Below are 25,219 nucleotides of genomic sequence, written 5' to 3' on the forward strand. Positions count from 1 at the left end.
CTTGTTGCTTGGTACACAGACTATGTGGCGGCTCTTAGCGGTAGGCAGGGGAAGCCAGGTTTCCTCAGAAATAAATTATTTGAGACGTAATACGCATTTGAAATACTACTTAATGAAACATTTCACGTCATTATGGATCAATTTTGCTTGTGCACATTATATTTCTTCTGTGACTCTGGTGACGATGTCATATCATACGCTTTTCGCTTTACAGTAGGCTTGCTTGTACATTAATGCTGCCGAGGGGAAGCCCTATGCCCTATTCAGCTCTGTCCGGGTCGGAACACCCCGCATGTAAAATGTACAAAAAAGCTTTCACAGCAGGACATCTGCGACTATTGAATGCCTTTTCAGTAGTTAGATTTCAAAAAGCCTACTGCTGCTTTAACCTGACCGGAGAGGATTGAGTAAAATCTTTGACCTGACCCTGCCATCAGCTTGCCCACCGAATCGCTACGGACTTGTGACGTCAGGGATTTGTTTTACAGAGAGTCGATATACCTAATGCGATGTGAACCCATTGAACAACAGAACTGCCATCCAAAGTTAACTTAACGTTACTTGTGAAACAATCGGGTAGGTACAAGGAATTTCTCTGTACGTTTTAACATGAATGCTTTAATGCGTTGTTAATTACTTCATTTGCTTGTCAGGTAACATTAGCTAACTTATCAACTAACGTATATGTTACATCAGCTAAATTATCCAAGCTGTCGCTAGCCAGCGACAATGGTATCAACTAACGTTGAAGTGTAGCTAGTCACCTTGTATTGCCAAACCAGGAACTACACTTAGCTTGCTCTAAGTTAACGTTATCTTATGTTAACATTAACTTTATTCATAGTGAAGTAACGTTAAATTAACCATGAACAGGTAACTCTAACGTTACTGTTAATTTAGCCGGATTAGAAAAATCGGCTAACGTTAACAGTTCCCTGTAACATTAACGTTACCTTGACATCTCCCCTATTATCTAAATGTATTGAAATTACATTATCTAAACACCGACGTTACGTTATTTCTCTGTTGCACTTTGCAATTGCAAGTCAGCTGCGAGCAACTCCTAAGCTGTTTAAGCCAAATAATCAAACGTTAATGTTCCCGTGAGTAGATCCGTAGCGTTAGTTTGCTATGGCAAAGTTAATGTTAATATGCTACATTTCGTCTGTCAGTTGTTTGTGGTTACCAATCGGCAACCATCTAACGTACGTTGCTAACATCATGTAACACTGTTACTAACAATTGACGTGCCAAGAGCCAACAAGTTAGCCTACAACTTGGGCTATGCAATGTCTGTGTGTGCTTCTTGTTTTGGTGACATGTTTACCATCAAACAAAGCACCTGATAGATATGAAGGATGAGATAAATGAACTTCCGATTAAATTCAAAGGCATTCCTGTCACCTGTGTCCTGTCTTAGTTTTTGTAAAGATATTTTCACAAAATATATCACAAAATATATCAGGGAGTTGCACATAAGCAATAGCTTATGGTTTGTTTAGAATTGAATAAAACACTGAACATGTCCCCTTTTACAGCAGTGATGCATGTATAGAAATGAACAGTGGCACAATGATTCTAACAGCAGTTACAGCAGCTGTAAGTGTAGAGTTTTGGTTTAAAATGATAACTACCTAAAAGGCATATAAAAACTTTGCAAACACCAGTAACAGCATATTGGTACTAAAATCTTGGTAGCATGCCAACTGTCTATTGGTGATATAAGTTATCCTGCTTTAATAAGTCTGATATTTTTGCAGAATGGTCTGTCCTGCACCACAAAACTACAAAATGCATAGACTGGGCAGTTAACGACAGGTGTGTTCCTCACATGACCATAAAGCATGCATCAAAATGAATTTGAAGATGCTGTCAAAGCTAGTTACTCAACAGACTTCACAAAGTGGTAAATTGCTGCATCAAAACACTGGAGACTCAAAGGAACTCAATTTGCACGAATGTTTAATGAACAATATAAATTCATTGCTTTCAGTGCGTTGCAACTCACGGCCCACTAGCTGTCCATTTTGTGTGTGTCCTAGGCCTGGGCAATGAAACGGTATAACGATACAAACTACAGTAGACACTTTCTAGATCCTGCAGGGCCGTTCCTGACAAAAGGCTGGTCTGAACCAATTCAACTGTCAAAATGATCCTGTAGTGTGAGGGCTTTACAAAAATCTTAACGTTACCAACTTGATCGGGAGCTCAACGGGAAGTTTCACCAACCAGAGCACAGTAATATTAATATGGAATGGCATCTCCATGGCAGTCACAAGTGACACAAACAGCCAATCTTTATCAAGTGTATTGCTCGGTTCCACCTTCCACATGTCATAGAACAACATAGGCAGCATGACATGTGAATGAGAAGATGATTGCGGTTTGGAAGGAAGCAAGTTTTTGAGTCTGTTTTTGAGTCTGGCCAAGATCAAAGTATAGCTGATCATGATTGTGTAGGAGTGTAATCGTTTTTAACCAACAAACCTGTTTTATCCAGAACTGAATAGAAAGAGTGTAGCTCCACTCCCATTGACTTCAATGGAACGAATGGAAGTGCACGGAGAAGCTCAAAAGTTCCAAACATTGGATATATTATACTGATATTGGCATTTGTTTTCAGCTTGCATCATCGCCCATGTCATCTTTCTTCTGAGATAAATAAACATACGTCTAGGCTACTGAAAGTTTGACAGATGCCTGAAAACAACAACACATGCTAAAGTAGGGTATGGTGAGCAAATCTGGTAAAAGTTTAGTTCTAGGTTTTCAAGTTTTGCTAGCAACAAGCAACAAGTTTGGCAATTAGGCTACTGTAGACTCTTAACACTGTCCACGTCAGACCTGATGTGTTTGGACCCAAATGTTTCATGAAGTTAGTGTTGTGTAGTGGTGATTTACAAAGGACATTTAGAATGTTTCATATTGGTGTTTTATCAGCATAGATGGTGGAAACATGATGCGCCTAATATTAAATTGTAAACAAGGCATATTATTCACATTGTTGTTAATGTTTCACTTTGAGTAGGTATGAGAGGGTGTTTTTTTTTAAATTCTTGATAACGTTTGAAGGTTTAGTTGGTTTTATTTTGGTGCAATGCAATGCAACACTTTATTTAGCAAAAATAGCTTAATGCATGTCCCAGAAATGAGAAACAATACAGATTGTGTATCTTATCATATGTCACTGATATAGTTGCCACAAGATGCTATGCCATGGTATTATTTAAATCAGTCTGTCGGCAGGCAAAAGGAAGCACAGACCAAACTATACTGAATGCAGAAAAGTTTGTGATGTGACATGTTTTTCTTTACTTCACATTGGAGAAGTCAATTTTGTCTCCTAAATATGTGGCAGTTCATGAACCATGAACTATGTTTGTGTTTTTTCCTTTTTCTTTTCTGCTATTTGATGGGTTTTGGTGTGTGGTTCACATTTAGAGTCGACAAACTCCCAGTTACATATAAGATCTGTCTTCTATCCAATAGTGCGTTTGTAATATTACTATGACTTATAGCTTCTGCATGGTGAATAATACATTGCAATCGCGAAATTGGTCTAACAAACGCAATTTAAATATTTTCCCATATTGTTCTGCCCTAGCAGTAAAGAACATGCTTAAAGTACTCACCTTTTGAGTTTGTTTCTTTTGGAGTGCCCCCATGACTTCAAATTGATTAGGCCTCATTTACATTACCTTAAATGATTGTTTTGTCATTCTATTACAGTCACTTAATGTTTGTAATCTGATCCGGATCCAGACTGTATGTGTTATGTTACTTTCCATCATTGACTGAGTTGGCAGTAAAACATTATGTTTTGTAATTGCAGTGAACAGTGGATGGCAGGAAATGTCCATCTCTTCAGCTTTAGACACATAGCACAAAGGACCCTACCTTAGGGTGTTCTGATTGCTTAGTGAAGAAAATGCCAGCAGTGCCATGGGGTATGGAAGAGACGGAGTCCACGTTGGATGACGATCTACAGTAAGTTATATGCTCTCTTTACTATTGTTCAGGCCTGGGCGATAAAATAAGAACTCAATAGCAATCAGAAAACTATTAACAGCACAGTATCAATGTCTTATTATTGATGATGATATTGCGCAAATTATGCTCTTCGGGAGCACATACTCGTCTTTGGTATTCTAGAACACACATTGTGGGCACATACATGCGCCTGAGGCAGTAAATGGGTTAAACAGATGTTCCGTCAAAGTCAAATGCAGTTTTTTAATTGGCTAATTAGCAGCAGATACAAGTCCAGATACAATAGTATGTGTAGATAGTATGCATATCATATTTGTAATTGTCTCTGAAATCAAATCATTAAATAAAATAATCAAATAATCATGAACCGCAATGACGAGCTGTTGCAGAGTCAGAGACTGCGCAAAACATGTACTAGATTTAAATATGGCAGCCATCTCCTTTCAGGTAGTCACCTTGTGCAGTGATACCCTGCCCCGACTGCTCCTGCCATGCTCTGAAGTCCTGTTCATTAAGTGTATCCAGCACCAGCTGCCATGTGCTCTGAAGTCCTGTTCTTTAAGTGTATCCAGCACCAGCTGCCATGTGCTCTGAAGTCCTGTTCTTTAAGTGTATCCAGCACCAGCTGCCATGCTCTGAAGTCCTTTTCTTTAAGTGTATCCAGCACCAGCTGCCATGTGCTCTGAAGTCCTGTTCTTTAAGTGTATCCATTACCAGCTGCCATGCGCTCTGGATCTCCTCCACTTTGCCACAGCCCAGAAACCTAACCTGACCAATAGATCCTGAGCAGCAGGATACTAAAACAACACACAACTGGCTGACCAATAGATCCTGAGCAGCAGGACACTAAAACAACACACAACTGGCTGACCAATAGATTCTGAGCAGCAGGACACTACACCAACACACAACTGGCTGACCAATAGATCCTGAGCAGCAGGACACTACACCAACACACAACTGGCTGACAAATAGATTCTGAGCAGCAGGACACTACACCAACACACAACTGGCTGACCAATAGATCCTGAGCAGCAGGACACTAAAACAACACACAACTGGCTGGTGACCGCTCCAATACGAGCCTCATGTTGTACTCATGATCCGTAAAGGCCCTCCTTCACAGTACAACATGTGATGTCTGTAGCCCACAGGTTCTAAACACAACAACATGCAACCATAGAACCTGAGCAGCAGGATGCACTGGGGTTTTGAAGCAGGCGCGTTTCATCAGTGTTCCGTTGAGTTGGGTCCATTAGGTTATGTTCTTTCTGTAATATGAGCTCACCTTTTTTTTTTTATTATTAATATGTCACAATTTTTAGAGGCATATGTCTGCCGTGTCCTGCTGTGTATCAGGCAACCTAAATGCAAGTTGAACAGGGAGTTAAGCGATGAAGGTGCCCGTTGTTGGTTGGGCAGGTCATCAGTTCTCACTTGTCTGATTTACAATATATGCTTTGTCCCAGGCAGTTAGACAAGCGTTAATGTCAATAATGCCATTATATAATATGTGACTGAATTGAAACCACAGCTGACCCACCCCTTTCTCTTTTCTTATTTTGCCTCCATTTCTCCTCTCTGGCATCATGCTCATCAGGGACCATCTTTGTATTTCTTGGAGTGGAATCTGTAGGAAGACTCCAGTTCTGTTGTTCTATGCTGAGGCCCTTTTGACCAAAGATGGCAGTATCCGTACTATTGGTGGTAATGTATCCATTTTGTCTATTACTATTACATTTTGGGCCTTAGCTCTTTTTATTCTTTCGATTGTCCTGTCTGTAAATTGAAAAAATATTTGGCATTACAAGTCTCATTGTTCACTTGCAGAGCGGTATAATTTGGCCTTTAAGATTGTCCGAACAGAAAGTCGACTGGTGCGTGGACTACTCACCAACCATGGATTCCATGAGGTAAAATGCCCTCTTTAGCATTAGCTAACCCTTTGGAGTCAGGATTGATAATGAACAAAATCAGTCGATTCTATCTCAATTAAAAGCTCTTCGCCACTGTATCACACAGACAGAATTTAAGCATTGGCATAAACCTTAAGGTGAAGGCCTTAATCAAAATGACATCCATCAAAATGTTTAGTATGACATGTTGGCAGGTTTATTTTCCAGTTGTTGCCTTCCTAAACTAAACACTTTCAGCAACATTCAGTGGTTTTTCCAGTATTGTGTTCATGTCACATCACTTTTTTATGTCCCAACATAAAAACATAACCTAAATCTCCTGATTTCTTGAAGAAGTCATATCATTGATAGGCCATGAGCAAAGTCCGCCACACATGAACTAAAGCTCATTAAAAAACTTGACAAAATAATTTCACTAATTTAATACCATGAGCAAGTTCCTAAGTGCATGTGTGGGTCAGCACAATGCTCCCACACACCATAGGATAGCTTTAGTTCATGCGTGACAGACTTTACTTGTTGCTTTGCTCTTTGCCTCTCAATGAAATTAGGGCCCTGTGAGTTAGTTAGACAAAAAGTGGCCTTGGTTTCTTTTTTACACATCTACATTCCACCGCATTTACAGCCCTTAAAATGAGAGGATGTTTTGCAGCTTTGTCTTTAAATGTTAGATATGACAGCAGCACCAATACAATCTTGGTGATCTCACTCAATTGGATAGGCATCGACTTTTCAACACAACAGCAGATAAATAATGGGCATCTTATGAAAACACCTCGATTACATCGATCATGCTTTGGGATTGTGTTGCAGCCAGTGGTACGAGGAACATTTTAGTGGTAGAGGGAAGAATTCATTCAATTAAATAACACATTACAGAAATGAACTAATTGCAGCTAACTTTGCGTTTCTGGGTTGCTATGGTTATCTAGTTGCTATGCTAGCTACCTAAGGAAACTTTTTGATAACCTTAAACGGTTAAATGGAAGAGTTCCATTTGCATGAAATGATATAGTCTTATTGATTGAAGTTATAATAAGATAAGGTAGAAGAGTGTCTGTGTAGCTTCATTTTAAGAAGTTCATATTTACACATATTAACTAGGGCTGTGAAATGATTACAAATTTTAATCAGATTAAACACAGGTTTCTGTGGATTAATCATGATTAATCACATATTACCAATTTTATCTGTATATTTTTGTGAGAACAAAAAGATTTATGACAAAGGACGGATATATACATTTAACACGTTTTCTTTTTTTTTAAAACCAATGGTGCTGCAACTCAGCAGCTCTTTAGCAGTTATCTTTGCTATTCCATATGGAACATTAATATAATCTTCATCCTAAACAGAATTTGGGCTTCTTAGCCATTGTATGGTTGAATACAAATTTTCTTTTCTTTTTAAATCAAACAGAAATGATTTGGGCTTCTTAGCCATTGTTTTTATAGGATGTTTGAAATGTTTTCTCTTTTTTGTCAAACAACCATTAACCACACCATGACACAATCTAATGCCTCTAAATGCCCTTTTACAGTAGTCTAGCCGCGGCTATCATATTACGTGCACTCTTTCCCTATAGTGGTCGTTTTGTCTTCAATTGCCCAGTTGCTTGCAACAGTTTGGAACTGTTGTGCACATGCCTCTGCAAAGTGGCGCTCTTCTGTTTTCATGCACGTTAGTGTAAACGACTTTAACTTCCATTCGTCGGTGATTATATGTGCAGTTACACCCAGGTAGTTATCGTTACTCACAGAAGTCCAGTGATCTCCTGTCAGCGCCTGATGTTTCGTAGCAGCCAAGTCATTTTCCTTTTTTTTCTTTTCAGCTTCATACAGCTCGTGGATTTTTGTCATTATTGTGCTTTGATGCTCGAGTCCCCCGTTGCCACTCGCAAAACTTCGGTGAACCCCTCGTCCTCAACAATATTAATCGGTCTACAGATTTTTGCAATCCATTTGGCAACTGTGCTAGTCAACTTTGCAAAGACAGACTTAATGAGGGGCCTACGTTGTTCAGAGAGGGTGGTTTGGCGCATTCCACTTTAACTCCCCTCGCCGACCAACGCATGCATCGCGTTGAGGTGGTACTTAAGGCTGGTATTGCTACGGTGAAACGATAACGTCTTCGCGCGCAGAGTGTGCATATCACTTTGATTTTATTGAATGTTCCATCTTTGTTTTTTTTAAACACGAACTTCCCATTACAGCGGCGAGCCACCGACTAATGCAGATTGGGCGGAATTGTGGGTATATTGGAAGCTCATTTTGCGCATGCGTTAAATGCGTTAAAAAAATGAACTAATTAATCCTGTAATTTAATCATAACGCGTTATTTTTCACAGCTCTAATATTAACATAAGTTCATCACATGCTAGCAGCTGCCAACTGTTAAGATGGTTCCCTAAGCTAGAGATAGCAAGGATAGGTAAACAGCTGGGTGCCCATGCAGTTCAACACAAGTTCACATTAACTTCATAGATATATAGATAGATAGATACGGAAATATATATATAATAGAGAGTAGGGGGGGGGGCACAATTGTACGATAGTATGTATGTGTGTATAATTTGAAGTTTAATAAGGGTTAACCAACATCATCCAGTAACAAATGCATACGTTTTGGTGTATTGCCACAGGTCCATCCCAACAGTAATGACTTCAACCTGATGTGGACAGGCTCTCATCTGAAGCCTTACCTGCTCCGTGGTCTTCAGGCTTTTCAGAAGGTCAACCATTTTCCAAGGTTTGTCAAAAAGTTTAGGTTTCAATTTTTCCTCCTTAGCCTTTTTCATGTGACCACCTGTCTAGCACTGCTCTCGTTCTTAAACCTGTCTAGCACTGCTCTCGTTCTTAAACCTGTCTAGCACTGCTCTCGTTCCTAAACCTGTCTAGCACTGCTCTCGTTCTTAAACCTGTCTAGCACTGCTCTCGTTCCTAAACCTGTCTAGCACTGCTCTCGTTCTTAAACCTGTCTAGCACTGCTCTCGTTCCTAAACCTGTCTAGCACTGCTCTCGTTCTTAAACCTGTCTAGCACTGCTCTCGTTCTTAAACCTGTCTAGCACTGCTCTCGTTCGTAAACCTGTCTAGCACTGCTCTCGTTCCTAAACCTGTCTAGCACTGCTCTCGTTCTTAAACCTGTCTAGCACTGCTCTCATTCTTAAACCTGTCTAGTTAGTTCAGTAAATTCATTGAAGGTTCATTAAAGTACATTAATGAGTCACACTATCAGATCGCTTTTCATAGATTTGCACACCTCTCAGAAAATATAAGCCTATGGTCCACACTGCGTCCGCCCTTGGTGTAGACGCGAAAGGGAGGGAGTTGTGGGAGACGACGATGATTGGTGAAATTTGCGGGAAAGTTGAGGTGATGTGTTAAAATTGCAATGTCGCGCTGAATTCATGGGGAACTCGTGTTCCACCATTGTGAAGATAGCAACCTGTTGTTTCTGAAAGTCCAGTCCATGGGAAATTGTGGCAACTCTCCCCCCCCCAAATAAAAACTCTTCGGATCTACACGACTCACGTAAATGACATATTTCGATGGAAAACAGCGAATTTAGCCGAAAAGCAACTAGTTTGCAGGTATGTTCACCACCCTGGGAGCGATATTTTTGTCTGCTTTTCAGGTGGTTGACGAGACATATTTTCTGACGCGCGCTCGCTGTCCTCACCTGTGTGAGCGCGCACGTGTCTATGTGTGTGTGTGTGTGTGCATCGGGGCAGAACTCCGCCATGCGCGATACAGAGAGTAGAGGAGAATTGTAAACGTGCGACCATGTAGAGACAAAAATGACATGCCGTCGTCTAAATAAGATAAATAACACAAGGCTATTTAGTTTCTTTAATAAAAGAACAAGCTATAGACCTGTTCTATAAGAAAGGTAACCTTAAATGACTTCTGTTGTGATCTGGTGCTATATAGAAAATAAAATTAATTAATATAATGGTGGGGGAAACACTGCTACTAACAATACCATGCTCATTCACATTCTCAACCAGTTCTGAGCTACCATACTTATGGTGGAGCTTTACAGCTAGCCCCAAAGTTGTCTGATTCCAGCTTTTACTGATGTGCTGCTGGATGCATTGTGCAAGTGTAGGACACGTTTGAGGAGAGTTGGACTTGTATCCTGAAGGACCTTGTCAAGTCAAAAGCTGTCAAGGTTATATTCACCAGGCAAAGGAATATTCCGGACCTCGGCCAGCACTTTTCTAACAACCTTAGTGACATCATCATCATCGTCATTAGCGGTCTCAGCTTGTCCTACTAGTTTGAGTGACTTACCAATGTACTGTCTAAAGTCAACAATAGTCTGGCATCCTTCAACTCTCAACAGCATAACCATAATAATAACATAAGTTAGCTAGCATTTGCTTCCTGCACAAGCCCCAAGGATTAGCGACATAAACATTGTGTAACTCTGACACAGTCCAAGTCACAGACTTGTTTGAATTCATGTGGTCAATAACAGCAGCTAAGCAGCTATCAACTGGTTTACTAGCACTTGCACTTGAGTAAATAGGCACCTTCCAAAAGGCATTGGTGAACAAAAGTATCAGGTGATACTAGTTTTTGAGGTGAGTTAATCTTCCTATGATCTCTTCTTGTCCAGGTCATATGAGTTAACACGGAAGGACCGGCTGTACAAAAACATCCAGCGTATGCAGCAGGCATATGGATACAAGAACTTCCACTTTATTCCACAGACCTTCGTACTCCCATCAGAATATCAGGAGTTCTGCAGTAAGATATTCCTTCTTTCTTTTGAACATTATTGTTTGATTTCACAGGTTGATTTCATTATCAATCATGTAATCATGTATGCAAATAGAACTTGACCTTGTCATCACAAGAATGGCATTTACATGTTCATGGCTCAACAGTAAGCATTGTCATGTACTTGTCCTTAGGACTGTTTTCCAATTAATTTAAAAAATATAATTTTCCCACGCTGTTCACACAAAGGCGTCGGAGGCTGGAGAAATATTGGTAGCTTTTCTTTTCCTCTAATTGTAAATGTATGTGTCTGCCGCTACCCAAGATAAGGATGAATCAAATTCGAATTGGTCAAGCAAGGCCATATTGTTTCTAAGTGACTGCGTGTTTGAAAGACACATCTGGCTTCCAGTCTATGCAGTAGGTTATGTGCTTTAGACTATTTTCAATAGCAGAATGTGAAGTTAAAGGTGCAGTCCTTGATTATAACGCATTACACTTTTCAAGCTAAGCTAAATTCTTCTTAAGCTAATGTTCTTCTAGCTATCTGTCTAGAATGTGCAATCAAATAAAACTTGAGTCTTCGTTTACAGTTTTGAGTCAGACTGAGCCAAACATTCTTCCAGCCAATCACCACTTTGCTTCAGGAGAATGGAAGACAGTAGTGTAATTTTATTGGTGGTTGAACTCAAATATCGACAATCTTTCGCCAGAATTGAGGACTGCATGTTTAACATATACTTTTGTGAAAAGGCCTAGGCTACATTACAAATTGTTGTTGTAAATATGACTTTTTAATCAGGCTACTTGATTGCAAGTGAAAAAAATTGTGATTTGTCATAACAACATCAGGTTTCCATGGCAACTATGCCTTGCTGGACTGCTTGGCCTCCACATCCCTGATTGCAGCTATATTTTTCTTTTTAAATTTGTTTTCTTCTTTTAATCTTTGAACTTCCTCTCCTTGTTTATATGGCAGACTCCTTCTCTAAGGACAAGGGACCTTGGATCATCAAGCCAGTGGCCTCCTCCCGTGGCAGAGGCATTTATTTGGTTAGCAATGTAAGTCAGACCAACACCATCACTACTCGTTCAGTCCATACATTCTTCACATATGATCAATGTAAGTCAGACCAACACCATCACTACTCGTTCAGTCCATACATTCTTCACATATGATCTTTGTTTAATGATCTTTTATGTCATCCCGGTCACCTCTTCTACACATAATGCAAGTCTTATAGTCATGTCTTGTATTGCACAGCAGTGTTAATTGCATTAATACACAATCAATAATAGTGCACACTGGTACTGCACTGGAAATGTGTCCCTGCAATTGGATTTCTGGTATGCACTCAGAATGACATTGTTCTATTAGAACTCAGCAGTGTAATTTCACCTCAACCTAACATGGAAGTGGGGTTTTGACTTACTTTTACCATTCTTGCCATAATTAATATCCACTTTTAAGAAACACAATTGTATATATGTTGACATAACCCATGTCTGTTTTGACTTGGACTAGCCTAATAGTGAGATTTACCAAAACTGTTTAAAATGTTTCTGGCGTATTGATAGATAAAACTGACTATATAGCTGTCAAGAACTAACAAGTGACCAGGAAGAAAACAGCAATGAAGTATGATGGCAAAACACTTCTGCACTATCAGACAGACAAAGGTGTGGTCCACAATTCCAATCCAATTTAGAAATACAAATAGAATTACAAGTGTGAGTGTGATCAAAAGACTCTTGTTCTTTGTACAGTCCAGGCTCTATAAATGGGATACAAATATAGTGGCTTGGACCGAACCAATTCCAGCCAATCAAAACATTGCTTTAATAGCATGGAGGAAAAGGTTGTAATTTGATTGGCTGTTGAGCTGAAACATCAACAACCTTTCGGCAGAAACCCGAACCGCACCTTTGATATCTTAATGGCATGGATACTTAGTACAATTAAAAGGTTGCCCCTTCCATTTACTCAACCCTGCATGAAAAGTGGGATTTTCGTCCCCATGAATGCCCAAAAATCTCACGAATTCCTGGCAGTTAACAGCAGTTTGCAGCCTGTGAAGTTCACATTCGCCTGTACCAGAAATGGTTGAGAAAGAATAACTAATCAGCCTATGGAAAGCAGTGGAACTACCTGGCCTGATCTTGGTAGATCTGTCGCTATTGGTCACATTATCCTACAGGCTTGGGTTAGCCCTCCCTTACAACAACAATGGGGCGACAGTGGTACAGGAGGTAAAGAAGTCGTTTAGTAATCAGGAGGTTGCTAGTTCGATTCCCTGTCGAAGCGTCCTTGAGCAAGACACTGAACCCCTAATTGCTCCTGATGTGCAGTGTGCCATCAGTGTACATGTAAAATGTGTATACATTGTAAGTCGCTTTGGATAAAAGCGTCTGCTAAATGACTAAATGTAATGTAAATGTAACAATAATAATAATAATAATAATTGTAATAATAATTGTGTATTATTAGTAAGCCTATGCCCAAAATACAGCACTTACTGAAGATTATGTATATGTATATGCTATATGGTATTGTCATCCTATGAGCTACACTACAATCAAGGACATAAACAAAGAAAAAAATAGGTTTATTGATAAAAAAGCAAAATGCACAAAACCAATTGTGTAGAATTTAAAGTGTAGAGGTTCAAGTGTGCAACTGTGTGAATAGAACTCCTGGCCTAGCCAGTAACTATCCGGCCACTAGAAAAAAGATTAGCCTACAGTGGGCCGCCTCAAACACATTTATTTGGTCATATTCTGTCCGAATGTGGTCTAGGGTGCAGACGTCTCTGCTTTGTAGCTGTGTACCTGGGTTTGACACCTCCTCAGAGGTGGCCAAAACAAATAGTTAATAAACAGAGAATGTGTATATTTACTTATCCATCAGAATGTATGCAGCCTATTTATTAACTTATTTATTATAAATACGTTACCCTTGCTCCGGGTCGCAGCACCTGCAATTTGCTTCGGAGTTCTGTAAACAAGGCACCACTTCCTATAAAATACAACAAGACAAAAAAAGTGTTCCTGCCGGTTGAGATATACGAGATGCAGAGAAAATAAAACTGAATGAGTTGCCATGAGCACTAAACTTTTCCAGTGTAGATATTTCTAATGTAAATATTTTTCATTTTGTTAATTTGATCATTTTGGTTGTTTGAACCAATGACTGTAAAAACTGTAATTTTCAAGTCATTGGTTTGAACCAAGGTTATTATAGTTAACGAAAACTAACGAAAAAACGAAAACGAGGTGTGATTTTTTTTTTCGTTAACTGAAATAAAAATAAAAACGAGGCTTCATAAAAAAACGATAACTAACTGAAACTGTATTGTGTCTTTACAAAACTAACTAAAATAAAATAGAATTATAGAGAAAATGTCCTTAGTTTTCATCTTTGTCAATGAATTTCATAGGTGTCAATTTATTTCATACATAGTCTATCTTCCGCCGTACCACTTTTAGTACACGCCCCTCACCTGGTTTCATAGCGGCAAAAGTCGGGAGAAAGCGACAGAGTCCTATTTGGGATTACTTGGAACAGTAACGTGCGGTGAGATTCGTGGCTGGTGAGGCACTTCAGAGTCAGATTTACAAATATAGAAACCCAATACAGTAGCTTAAATCACCATTCAATTGGCAGCTTGCACATTGACTACTGGTTGTTTTTCATATTCATTCATTTACACACACATAGGTAAGGTAGCTACATACAGTTGGCAGCTGCTAGCTTGTGATGAACTCGTGTTAATATGTGTGATTATGCACTCGTGAATATGAACTCTTACGAAGTTGCACAGGCCCCCTGAGGGTCTCCGCTGTACGTCCAAAACCAAAATCTATTCTTGAGGTATTTTCAAAGCAATTTGGCTTTGGGTGTGAGAAGTCGATCGAGTTATCTTCTGTCTCGTCGTTTGAAGCATACCTTTTAGCTACGGCATTCTCCCATTATTGATCAATTCACGTTTTGATTGAAAGTCCAGTTGTGAGAAATGTTTTAGCTTAGCTATAGAATTTTCCATTTTCGTAGTCAAGGTCAAATATAAGAAGAGTAACGGCAGAACAAGCATAAACCCGACCGGTGGCCTCTCGCATGCTCCCTTCATTGAAGCGGAGGTAGGGCCGAAACACACCAAACGCGTTTTTAAAAACGGGACGCTAGCAAATGCATTGTTTCCTATGGTACGGCGCGTCTTGCGTGTGCGCCTTTTCTCCGCCACGCGTTGCGTCTTTCTAGCGTTTTTTAGATGCGCTTAAAAGTTGAACTATTCTCAACTTTCCAGCGCAAGGCGCGGAGGCGCACCGCTCATCAATGTCACACTCGGCCCAGGCAGGTTGCGCACGCAGCTCCGCTTCCTAGGCGCCGGGCAAAACAGCCTGGTGATCCTGCGAATGTTTTGCCCGCCGCACTTTGCCAAGGCGTTTTTGAAGCGTCTGCCGTTTTAAAAACGCGTTTGGTGTGTTTCAGCCCGTAGGCTACTGTTTGCCTCCTCTCCGTGCTTTTTCACTGCGGCTTTACGTCAGATCAGCAAAGCTAAATAGGTTCTACGCATGCGCTCAACCCAGTTTGTGATGGATTGCGCAATCTGAGATGAGGCACAGCTCGTCGCTGCCTCACCGTCTCGCTGTCTCCTGTCTGTTTGAAAAGGACATGCGCAAATTTTGACTGACACACGTCTGACACAGATCTTTCATAGTTGTCTTTTGTGGATGGCTGTTCATCTGTCCTAAGTGAATAATTTTTTTTAAATGGTATGTTTGGTGAGTTTTTATTACATATTATTTATTATAGGTTGTATCTTCTATTCATTTTGAGCATTTTGTTTTGCAAGCAACAAAATTAAGCTTCCCTGACTGGGCCCCCCTTGGTCTGTTGCATTCCGCGGTAAAGACTAAAACTAATACTGAAACTAATAAAAACTAAACTCAAACTAAGCATTTTCAAAAAATAGAAACTAAACTAAACTAGCAAACCCGCTTTAAAAACTAATTAAAACTAAACTGAAATTGAAAACAAAAAGTCAAAACGAAATAAAAATAAAAACTAGTGAAAAATGCAAAACTATAATAACCTTGGTTTGAACAGATACAGATAGTATCAGATAGTATGCTGTACTCGCTGTAATACGCAAACATGTAAACTGTTTTTTAAACGGTTTAAAGGCTGTCTGTTATTTGACACCGTTAAAGATTAAAAAAAGAAAAAGTTATTTTCTTCTTCTTTAAGTCCTCTGTTGGTCCCTGACTTTGGACATTGCCAAACATAAAACAAAACATACCATCAAAGTTCATATGAACAGCCGGTCAAATAAACAAATTACATTGATTGCTCAGGGTGTAAATTAATTCTGTAATAGCATTTATAGTAACAATTTAGATTTTATGATAAAGACTTCAAGAGTCTAGGAATGTTTTTGTTTAGGTACCTTGATAGGGCTTGAATTCTACTCTTAAAGCTGTATACATCTTGATTTAAATAAATTGTTGAAATATATTGTACTGTTTTGTGTATCTTCTTTTATAACATTGACTATTGATTGTGGCATACAAGGTAATGGAATTTGTTCATTGTGTGGTTTAATCAGGAACTTGTGTAAACGGTCAGCACCTCTCCTCCAATCGATCACTGTAACTGTAGCCTGATGTCACCTGAACTACGCCATCTGACCTGGTGAACAAAACCCCAAGACACCTAGAGTGTGTTATCTTTACCGTGTAGTCTGCTCAGACTGCTGCAGACTCACCAAACTCATTTCTCAAGGCAGTGACTGCCTAAGATTTCTTGTAAGGCAAGAACACACCGCTAACCAAGAATAAACAAGTTTAGTGCAAGCAGCTGCAACAGAAAGTGCTATCTAGCTTTACAATGAGCCAGCAAAGCGAGTTAAACCCTCTCCAGTCTGGCTCAACAGACATCGGTAATCGCCAGCGCACCCTTCTTCCGTCAAGGACTGGTAACTTCAATATAATAACGGTGCATACATCTAGCTAAAGGCCCCGTCACACCATAACGTTCTGGTCAACGTTCTCTGAACTTTCTAATCGTTCAATTTCGAGCGTTCTAGGGCGAGGTGGACACATCTGGCGTGTGACTTAACGAAAGAATAGCGTAGGACTGACGCATGACTACTAGCGTGGGACTCACGCATGAGGAGCATGTAACCGCGACTTGTGACATGTCACTTGTGCGCGACAAACGTGTGCTGACGTGTCTGCTACTAGCGCTGCTGCAAGTAAGAAGATGATAAATCCTGCTGAAAGTAAGAAGAATACAAAGCCTCTTTCACTAGCAATGTCTTCGGACGAAGATTTACTGTTATTATTACTGTGATTTACGAAATACCGGGCGTTATTCCTGGGGTTTTATGTTATTAAAATAAATGATTTAAATTTGACACTGAATTTGTGTTTCTCAATGTTTATTATTAGAAAACATCAACACATCCACACACATTGTCCATGTCACAAGAGTCTTCATATCATATCCATCTGCCATGGAACAGCACCAGCTATAACAGTGCTCAGCTATGTTCAAGTTCAGTACATCTACTTCATGCTGGGCTCAAGCAAGCATATATACCCTCCACTCCGCTTTTCGCTCGATTATGCAATGACCTTGCATGACATGATAGCATGGAATATGTAGATTTATAGTGCACAGAATAACGTTTGCAATGATGTAAGTTGTGTTTGTTGATCACGTATGGTTAATAACATATTAATTGTAGAAGGGACATGAATCATGATAAAATCAAGATCTTCCCTTGGTGAAAAAACTTTCGCCGATATCTTTGTATGAGAGATGGGTTAGGTGCTCAAATTTCCCGGGATCAAAGAGGACGTTAGTAGGCATGTCCAAACAAAAAATCACGTCTCAGGATTGCTGCGCACATAAGTTATTTCGGGTGCATCAACTGTACTCGGTCTACCCTACCCAACGACTGACTACAATAGCCAAACGCGTGCAAAGTTAATAAAACGTTCCACTAAAGTTCTCCAGCGTTGAAACGTTGAAGAACGCTGGTCTCCATGAGAACTTTTGTGCATGTTCAAAAATGTATTTTCGGACCAGCGTTCTCCGCCGATCACTGACGATTACTGACGATTACAGCGTTCACCAGCTTTCACACAACGCTCTTCTGGTGCTATACCAGCGACCATGGACGATTACCAACGTTTCCTCTAACTTCATAGAACGTTGACAAGAACGTCATGGTGTGACGGGGCCTTAACCTAGCGTAGTCGTTTACATGGCTAAGCAACAGATTGTTTAACTTTCATTTACTGATGCGATTTGTCCACTGAACTTTATTGTCGTGACATCTTGTCATGGTTATTGGGTAGTTGAGTTCAACTTGCTGATGTATTGTATAGTTGATGCCTGTCCAATTGGGTGAGATCACCAACATTGTATTGGTGCTCCTGTCAGGATAGTACCAACATTATCCTAGTGGCTCTCATGAGGAGAGTATTGCTATTTGTGCACAGTCGCACCCTTGTTTATTTGGTGCCCATTCAGTGTTTGTGTCAAAATAAGTTGCAATCCTTCCAGCCATTCTTCTAACTAGAGGTTAGATTGTGAGGTCTAAGATTAGAAAGTAAGGTCTGCTTGAACGTAACAGGGATTTATGATAAAATGGTTATCTACCATTGACTATAATTTCTCTCTATGATAGTGGAGACTTGCAATCAGGGTTCAATCAATAAAGATTTTTCTGAAACACAGAAAACAACCCCATTTAGCAGTATGTTAAATACAAGCCAACAGCTAATGTCAGCTAAATTATCCAAAGCTATGGCACAGTTGTGTGTGTCAAAACATATGCTTGGTTCTCCACCTCATAAGTGGTAACATAAGGGCGAAAGGCTACCCTTTCCTACTAACTTATTCACTTACCTTTCCACTATATTGTACTGAAATAGAATTCCTAGGGCCTCATTTACTAACAGGATTGCGCCCATTTCAGGCGTAAAATAGCGGGTAAAGACATAAAACCCTATTTCCAAAGGAGGCGCACCTGAGTAAAAGCGCAGATTACCGCTGCTAGGAAGTGGGTGTGGGAAAGTGGGTGTTCGTCGCAAAGAGATGGGAGGAGATGCGTAAAGTGCGCCTAATTATGTATTAGTAACGAAACAAGAGGTGTTTTAGCATGACATATCAGCTGCTAAATTAAAACTATGTGCCTGCGAGAAATTTGAAAAATGTTTATATTTGATATATCATTTAATATAGGCATACAAACAAATAGAATTACAAACTGTCCCACCAGCTAGCTGTTCGGGAAAAGTTCAGCCACGTCTTACCCAGAATCGCCGTTCATTGTATGGTTTAAATGGTATTTCATAGTTCAAGCACACCGAGTACAGTGTACACCTTCTGCGTAAGGGTAACGCGTATCTATTCAGGAAAAGTACTTGTACTCGAAGTACACTAACTAAACTACCGGTAAGTAAATTGTAGAGACAGAGCAGCATATTCATTTCACCTTCCATGTTTATTTTGATGTTATAGCCTCTCAAGCGCAAGCTACCATCAGTGCCATGGCAACCTACAACTACAGTTTTCAAATGTATCTGCCTAGGGCAGCGTTTTTGAAAAGCATTGTTTTCAGTGTTGGAATACGCCGTTTTAAAGTAAGGGGTGTCGTGTATTCCTACCAGACTATTTAACGGGATGCTATGGAGCAGTTAACCTGGATATTAACTATCCTAGCTATCTCTGGCTTAGAGACCCATCTTAACAGTTTGCAGTTGCCTGTGTGTGATTAACCCATGTTAATATGTGTGAATACGAACTTTCTTGTGAACATAAACTCGTTAATATGAAGCTGCACAGGCACCCTGAGGGGTAACCGTAGCAACCCAGACACTCAATGTTCGCTGAAAAGTTTAATTTCCCCAAATCAGCTCACCAATAAAAGACAGTCTTGAATTCAAAGTGATCACAAGTTTCTATATTTACCTGGGTTAGTTTGATGTAACCTCGTGAACCAAAAGCTCTAATTCTAATTTTAGCTCATCATCCACGGTGGAACACACAGGCTCTTTCTTCCCTATTTTCGCGGAGCGCTAAATAACACTAATGGGCGGTGTTAGGTGCAGATGACGCGACGAGGGTTCTTGTTTGATAAATAGGATGCAAAATACCGTGCGTTATTTGCGGTTTGGCAAATGCGCGGATTAAGCTGCGGTCGCAATGTTAGTAAATGAGGCCCCTAATGTCTTATTTAGCTTGCTTTCTTGCATGTTGATTAGGCCCATAGGTCTACATGTTAAATGATGTGAAAACCATGGCAATGATTAGCCTTTGGTGGTTTGACCAGTGCTGGGCTTGTATGACATCCACACAACATATGACATCATTTCAAAAATGACAATTTAACAGTTGTCCTTAACATGCACTGATGTCTGTTGGACTTTGGAACCAAACAAATCATAAGTGGCTTGTCATTACTGCACATGTTCAAATTCTTGTTGGTATGATTGGTTCAAAAGACACACATTCAACAACACGCCCACAAATGAATGTGCCGTTTCACCTGTCCCACAAAGGCTTTGCGCTACTCTTGTGTCATATGAATGCATAGATGCAAAACACAATTATTTTATACTCCTCCCTTCAATGTTTGCAGATATCATAACATCACACGCATAATGCACAGCTCGTTGCCCTTTCAAATTAGGGCCCAGTGTCACCTCAGACGTATAGGTTGGTAACCAAGCTTTCATTACCTCTAGCTCTAACATTTGTGTCTACTATTTCAAGAGCTCAAACGTCTTGGACACAAACACCAAATGTGTCTCTTTTTTTCGATCTCTGAAAACAAACGTACCACTAATGAAAAGAGTCTTGATTACCATCTCTTTCTGTGAAGAGAAGGCAAAGAGAACAGACACTCTTCAGGTGAACAAAGTGGTCGAGTTCTCCATGTGCATTGCACACAATGAAGACCACCAACTCATTTTGAACATTAACTGATTAATATATGAATAGTGGTCACTGGTGTATCGCCTTTTTAGGTGATATTTATTGCTTAACCAACCGGTGGTAACAGAGTTAAATCTTTCTTTTGTAGGGCAAAGTGTTAGGATCCACTTAATTACATGTGTTACTGTAAGTAGAGGACGACGGCTGTTGCGGCATTCGCATTTTCTTGCAGCAATACATCTCTAGTTATTAGTATTCTGCATGTTTCTTGTCCAGACGACTTCTCCTACATTTTTAGAGATCTCAACGCCATTCCAATGCTCAAAGGTCTGTCCTAATGGTGTGATCCTGGTGTGTGCACAGCTTTTTGATAGACTAGACCCAGTGTTTTTTTTCTAGTTTTTCATCCCCTTTTCCCTGTTGAAATGAATGGGGGAACTAAAAATCTAATATAGCTGGCGGAAATGCTTGGTATCAGACTTCATTGCTAACTGTTAGACCAACTGTAAGTTTGTAGATAACTGAATGTACCAGCTCCTCTATGAAATAATTAAACGCCTATATTTCAGCTGATATTTTGTTTGTGGTGAATCAAGATGACAAGGTAACTCGAAAAGTGAATTTGCTAAATCCTGCAATCGCAACTAACTTAAAAGCTTAAATAGAGTGATGTTATAATACAGCTGGTGTTTGCACCTAAATCTGACAATCTTTCAGAGTTTTCTCAACCATGCCCTTTACATGATGCCATAAAGTTGCCATGTCGAATGTTTTAGTCTGTTGTTGTTTTGTGTATGTACTTAACTTTCTCCTAATCCATTTACAGCCCAGCCAGATCTCTTTGGATGAGAATATTCTGGTGTCCCGTTACATCAACAACCCATTGCTCATCGATGGTGAGTCTGATGATCTTCCCAGGTGTCTTAGAATATCTAGACATTTTACTTACGTATTTATGATGGATGGAGTTTTGTAGTTTATATAGTCTCTCAACTCTACTTGTATTTATCACCTTTGTGCCCTCACCCTCTTGTATGTACTCATTCCATTGAGTCATTTGCTAAATTCAGCAACCGCAACTAATTTAAGAGCCAAAATAGAGTTATGTTGTAATACAAAGATAACTTGAGTTAACACAAATTATAATACGTGTAGATGAAATCAAGCATTCTGATTGGTTGAGAGTGAGTCAAGGGGTGTACTGTATTGAGCCATTATGTACTGTACACCTGTTTACATTTACCTGAGCGTTCCATATCAGTGCACTCAATCAGTGCACTCAAAATAACGGTAGATTTTGCCCGACCGACTTGGCGACTTTCCAGACCCCCTTGGCGACTTAATTAGCAAAAAGCGCCTAGCGACAAATCTAGCGACTTATTTTTGTCATTTGGTGGATTATTGTGTTGACACAGATCTGCAGTTCACGTTGCAACCGATCTCACGAGAGCTGAGTACAGCGAGGGCTGTCGTCGTCTCCTCCCCACTCACACAGCGCCTGCCCGGCCAGTCTGACTAGATAGCAGCAAAATATTAGAACTTTGTATTCACGGGAAAAATATTAGAACTTTGTATTCGCATATTATGCGAATTAGTTCATTACGTCATCTAGCGACTTTTGGAGCTAACAGCGACTTTCCTTACAGAGGAGTTGGCAACACTTGTTAGTTGTCATTTCAAGCTTGACAGTTACCAAACATGGTTCGTGTAAAATTTTATATTTTGGGGGGAATGACTTTTGATGAGTGGGTAGCCAATGAATAACGTAGTAATTAACACCGTTACGATAATATCCTTGCTGGAGAAGGCACTTCAAACACCGAGCCACCGGCAAAGAGAGCAAGAGTGGTCGGAAGCGATATCATCAGAGACGAAGGGGACATGAGAAATGTTTTCCACGGATGCACAATTAATGGAGATATCCAAATCAACATAAACAAATGTTAACAACAGCCTAATGTTAGTCTATCGAGTCCCAATTCACTCGTAACTTTAGTTAATTAAGTTTAAACAGCATAGGCTATTTAGGTTACATGTATTAACCTAACGTTGTTATTCCCAGTGCCTACGAAGCATTTATGATTGATTTAGAATGTTTAGGCCTAATGTTTAAATTAAATATAATTTTATTGAAAGTGTCCCATTGTCATTTTTGTTATTTTAATGGCGACTTTTATAAAATGAGCAATGTGAATGAATGAGATGGTGCGAGATCGAGCAAGGAGACCTGGGATGTTTTCAGACGACGCACAAATGAATGTCGATCTCTTAGCTACGCGTCGGGCCTAACAAGAACATCATACCAATAGTCAAACACGGTGGTGGTAGTGTGATGGTCAGGGGCTGCTTTGCTGCTTCAGGACCTGGGTGACTTGCCATAATTGATGGAACCATGAACCATCTACCAGAAAATCCTGAAGGAGAGTGTTCTGTGATTTAGTTTGTGACCTAAAGCTCAAGCACAGTTGGGTTGTGTAATGATCTGAAGCATACAAGCAAGGCCACCTCCGAATGGCTCAAAATAAACAAAATAAAGGTTCTGGTGTGGCCAGAAAAGATTGAGATGATGTGGTATGACCTTAAACAGGCAGCTCATGCTCGAAAACCTTCCAATGTGGCTGAATTAAAACAATTCTGCAAAGAGTGGGCCAAAATTCCTGCACAGTAATGTTAAAGAATAATTGCCAGTTATTGCAAACGTTTGATTGCAGTTGTTGCTCCAAAGGGAGGCGCAACCAGTTACTAGGTTTAGGGGGGCAATTAATCTTTCACATGGGTGATGTAGGTTTTGAATAACTCTTTACCTTCAATAAATGAAATGATAATTTAAAAGCTGCGTTTTTGCATTCGCTCACGTTGTCTTTGTCATATATTATAATTAGTTGGATGATCTGAAACATTTCTATGTGAGAAATAAGCAAAATTAGAAGAAATCGTGAAGGTGGCAAATACTTTTTCACAGCACTGTAATTGGCTTTGTACATGTGTTTGTACAAGTACAAAGCCAATTAAATGCAGTTGGCATCTAGTAAGTGCAAAAAAATTGTATTATTATTACATTATTTTAAGTGCAGGTATAACTAATTAAGTATTACAGCATAAGTCATGCTATATCTTACAGTATGTACAGTGTTATTAACAGTGGTGAGCAACATCTATACAGATTGTTATAGATGTATAATATATTAAATATGGTATACAAAGAGGTGAATTAGTGCTAATGGTTTCTCTTTTGTAGACTTCAAGTTTGACGTGCGGCTGTATGTAGTCGTCACTTCCTATGACCCTGTCATCATCTACCTCTATGAAGAAGGACTTGCCAGGTAACATGCAATGTTTTCTGGTTACATTTAAAAAAATTGTGTCTTTCAAAATGTAGCATTTTCTAGTAGCATTACTTTATATGCTAGACATAGGTTAGGCCAGTGGTTCTCACTTTCAGTAAGTGATAATGTATTGTCCGGAGGTCATTATCCAATAATAAATCCCGACGGGGCGAACAGCACCCCGACGCGCAGCGACACTTGTAAAAATAGTTATTATACGGCTCTTCAGAATGTTCCAAAAGTTGCGTTGATTTGAATGGGCCACCCCAACGTTTGCAGGTCTGTAATGTATTGATATTCACAGCTGCGAAAAGTTAATGACCGCTGTCATTGGCAACGGGTTTTGTGCTTGTAATTCACATCTTTCATAGCATATCATTCAATCATATCATATCAAGTAGTCCGGTCATTTAACGTAACGGAAAGTCATTGTAACTTGAAGTCAGCAAATAATGGGTTGCTAAGCTTTGGAGCAGCTACTATCCTTTGCCTCCACATATTTATGTGAGGCCTCTTTCTCTGCAATGACTGTGATCAAAACAAAGCAGAGAAACAGATTGTGCCTGGAGAAGAGCTTGATCAGAGCAGTTGCCTCCCTGCCACCAAGACTGACAAAGATTCTCCGTGAAGCACAAGTTTCTCACTAAAATTTTATTGCAAAAGCACTCAGTTCAATGCAACAATGTTCAATCTTCAGTGTTGACAGTTTAATAAATCAGACAATGATGGCATAGCGCTGTGTATTACGTATTTTTTTTAATCAAAAATGCTTTGCGCTGGTAAGGGGGTACTTGGCTGAAAAAATATTTCACAGGGGGTACATCACTGAAAAAAGGTTGAGAACCACTGGGTTAGGCTATTTCTGTGTGTATGAAGACCTTTTTGTGCATGGAATTGTGCAGAGGAAAGAATGTCTCAAAATGATGTCGGTGGAAGCTGGGATGAATGAGTGTGTTGGTTGATCCATAAAAGCAGATCCAACACTTCAAATGTAGATTGACAGATTAGCAAATGCCCAGATGACTTTTCCTTTTCTCCAATTCTCGCATAAGTGCACGTATCTAGCTACGCGCATTTGAGAGAGCCGGAGACATTATAAGAGGAGGAGACAAACCACTGAGAGACAAATTAATGGGGGGGGGGGGGGGGGGGTGTTTGTTACGCTAAACATGGTGGATCTGTAGCTGGAAGTCCTTCCCTGTAGCCAATCACATTGTTGAGTCATGATATCAAATTAGAGAAATTATCCTTCCTAGCATTTCTTATTGCTTTATTAAAGACTGAAAGTTTATCCTTAAAGATATCAAGGTGGA

The 25,219-nt window shown here is 39.8% G+C and overlaps 1 protein-coding gene across 3 annotated transcripts in view; it reads left to right on the plus strand.

Moving 5' to 3' along the window:
* The first annotated feature begins 218 nt into the window (after positions 1 to 218).
* ttll5 (tubulin tyrosine ligase-like family, member 5) overlaps positions 219 to 25,219 on the plus strand; it is an 83,686-nt gene continuing 58,685 nt past the window's right edge. The window contains exons 1-10 of one of the 3 annotated variants that reach the window (XM_031580737.2): positions 219 to 576; positions 1,761 to 1,818; positions 3,833 to 3,987; positions 5,591 to 5,697; positions 5,821 to 5,903; positions 8,548 to 8,654; positions 10,528 to 10,658; positions 11,611 to 11,693; positions 21,407 to 21,476; positions 23,819 to 23,903. In XM_031580737.2, the coding sequence (XP_031436597.1) occupies positions 3,929 to 3,987; positions 5,591 to 5,697; positions 5,821 to 5,903; positions 8,548 to 8,654; positions 10,528 to 10,658; positions 11,611 to 11,693; positions 21,407 to 21,476; positions 23,819 to 23,903 (725 nt within the window). In that variant the 5' untranslated portion in view covers positions 219 to 576; positions 1,761 to 1,818; positions 3,833 to 3,928. The remainder of the gene's footprint in view (positions 577 to 1,760; positions 1,819 to 3,832; positions 3,988 to 5,590; positions 5,698 to 5,820; positions 5,904 to 8,547; positions 8,655 to 10,527; positions 10,659 to 11,610; positions 11,694 to 21,406; positions 21,477 to 23,818; positions 23,904 to 25,219) is intronic. The other 2 variants (XM_031580736.2, XM_031580738.2) reach the window with 2 other exon arrangements.

Source organism: Clupea harengus, chromosome 14 (genome assembly GCF_900700415.2).
Source record: "Clupea harengus chromosome 14, Ch_v2.0.2, whole genome shotgun sequence".
Lineage (NCBI taxonomy): Eukaryota > Metazoa > Chordata > Actinopteri > Clupeiformes > Clupeidae > Clupea > Clupea harengus.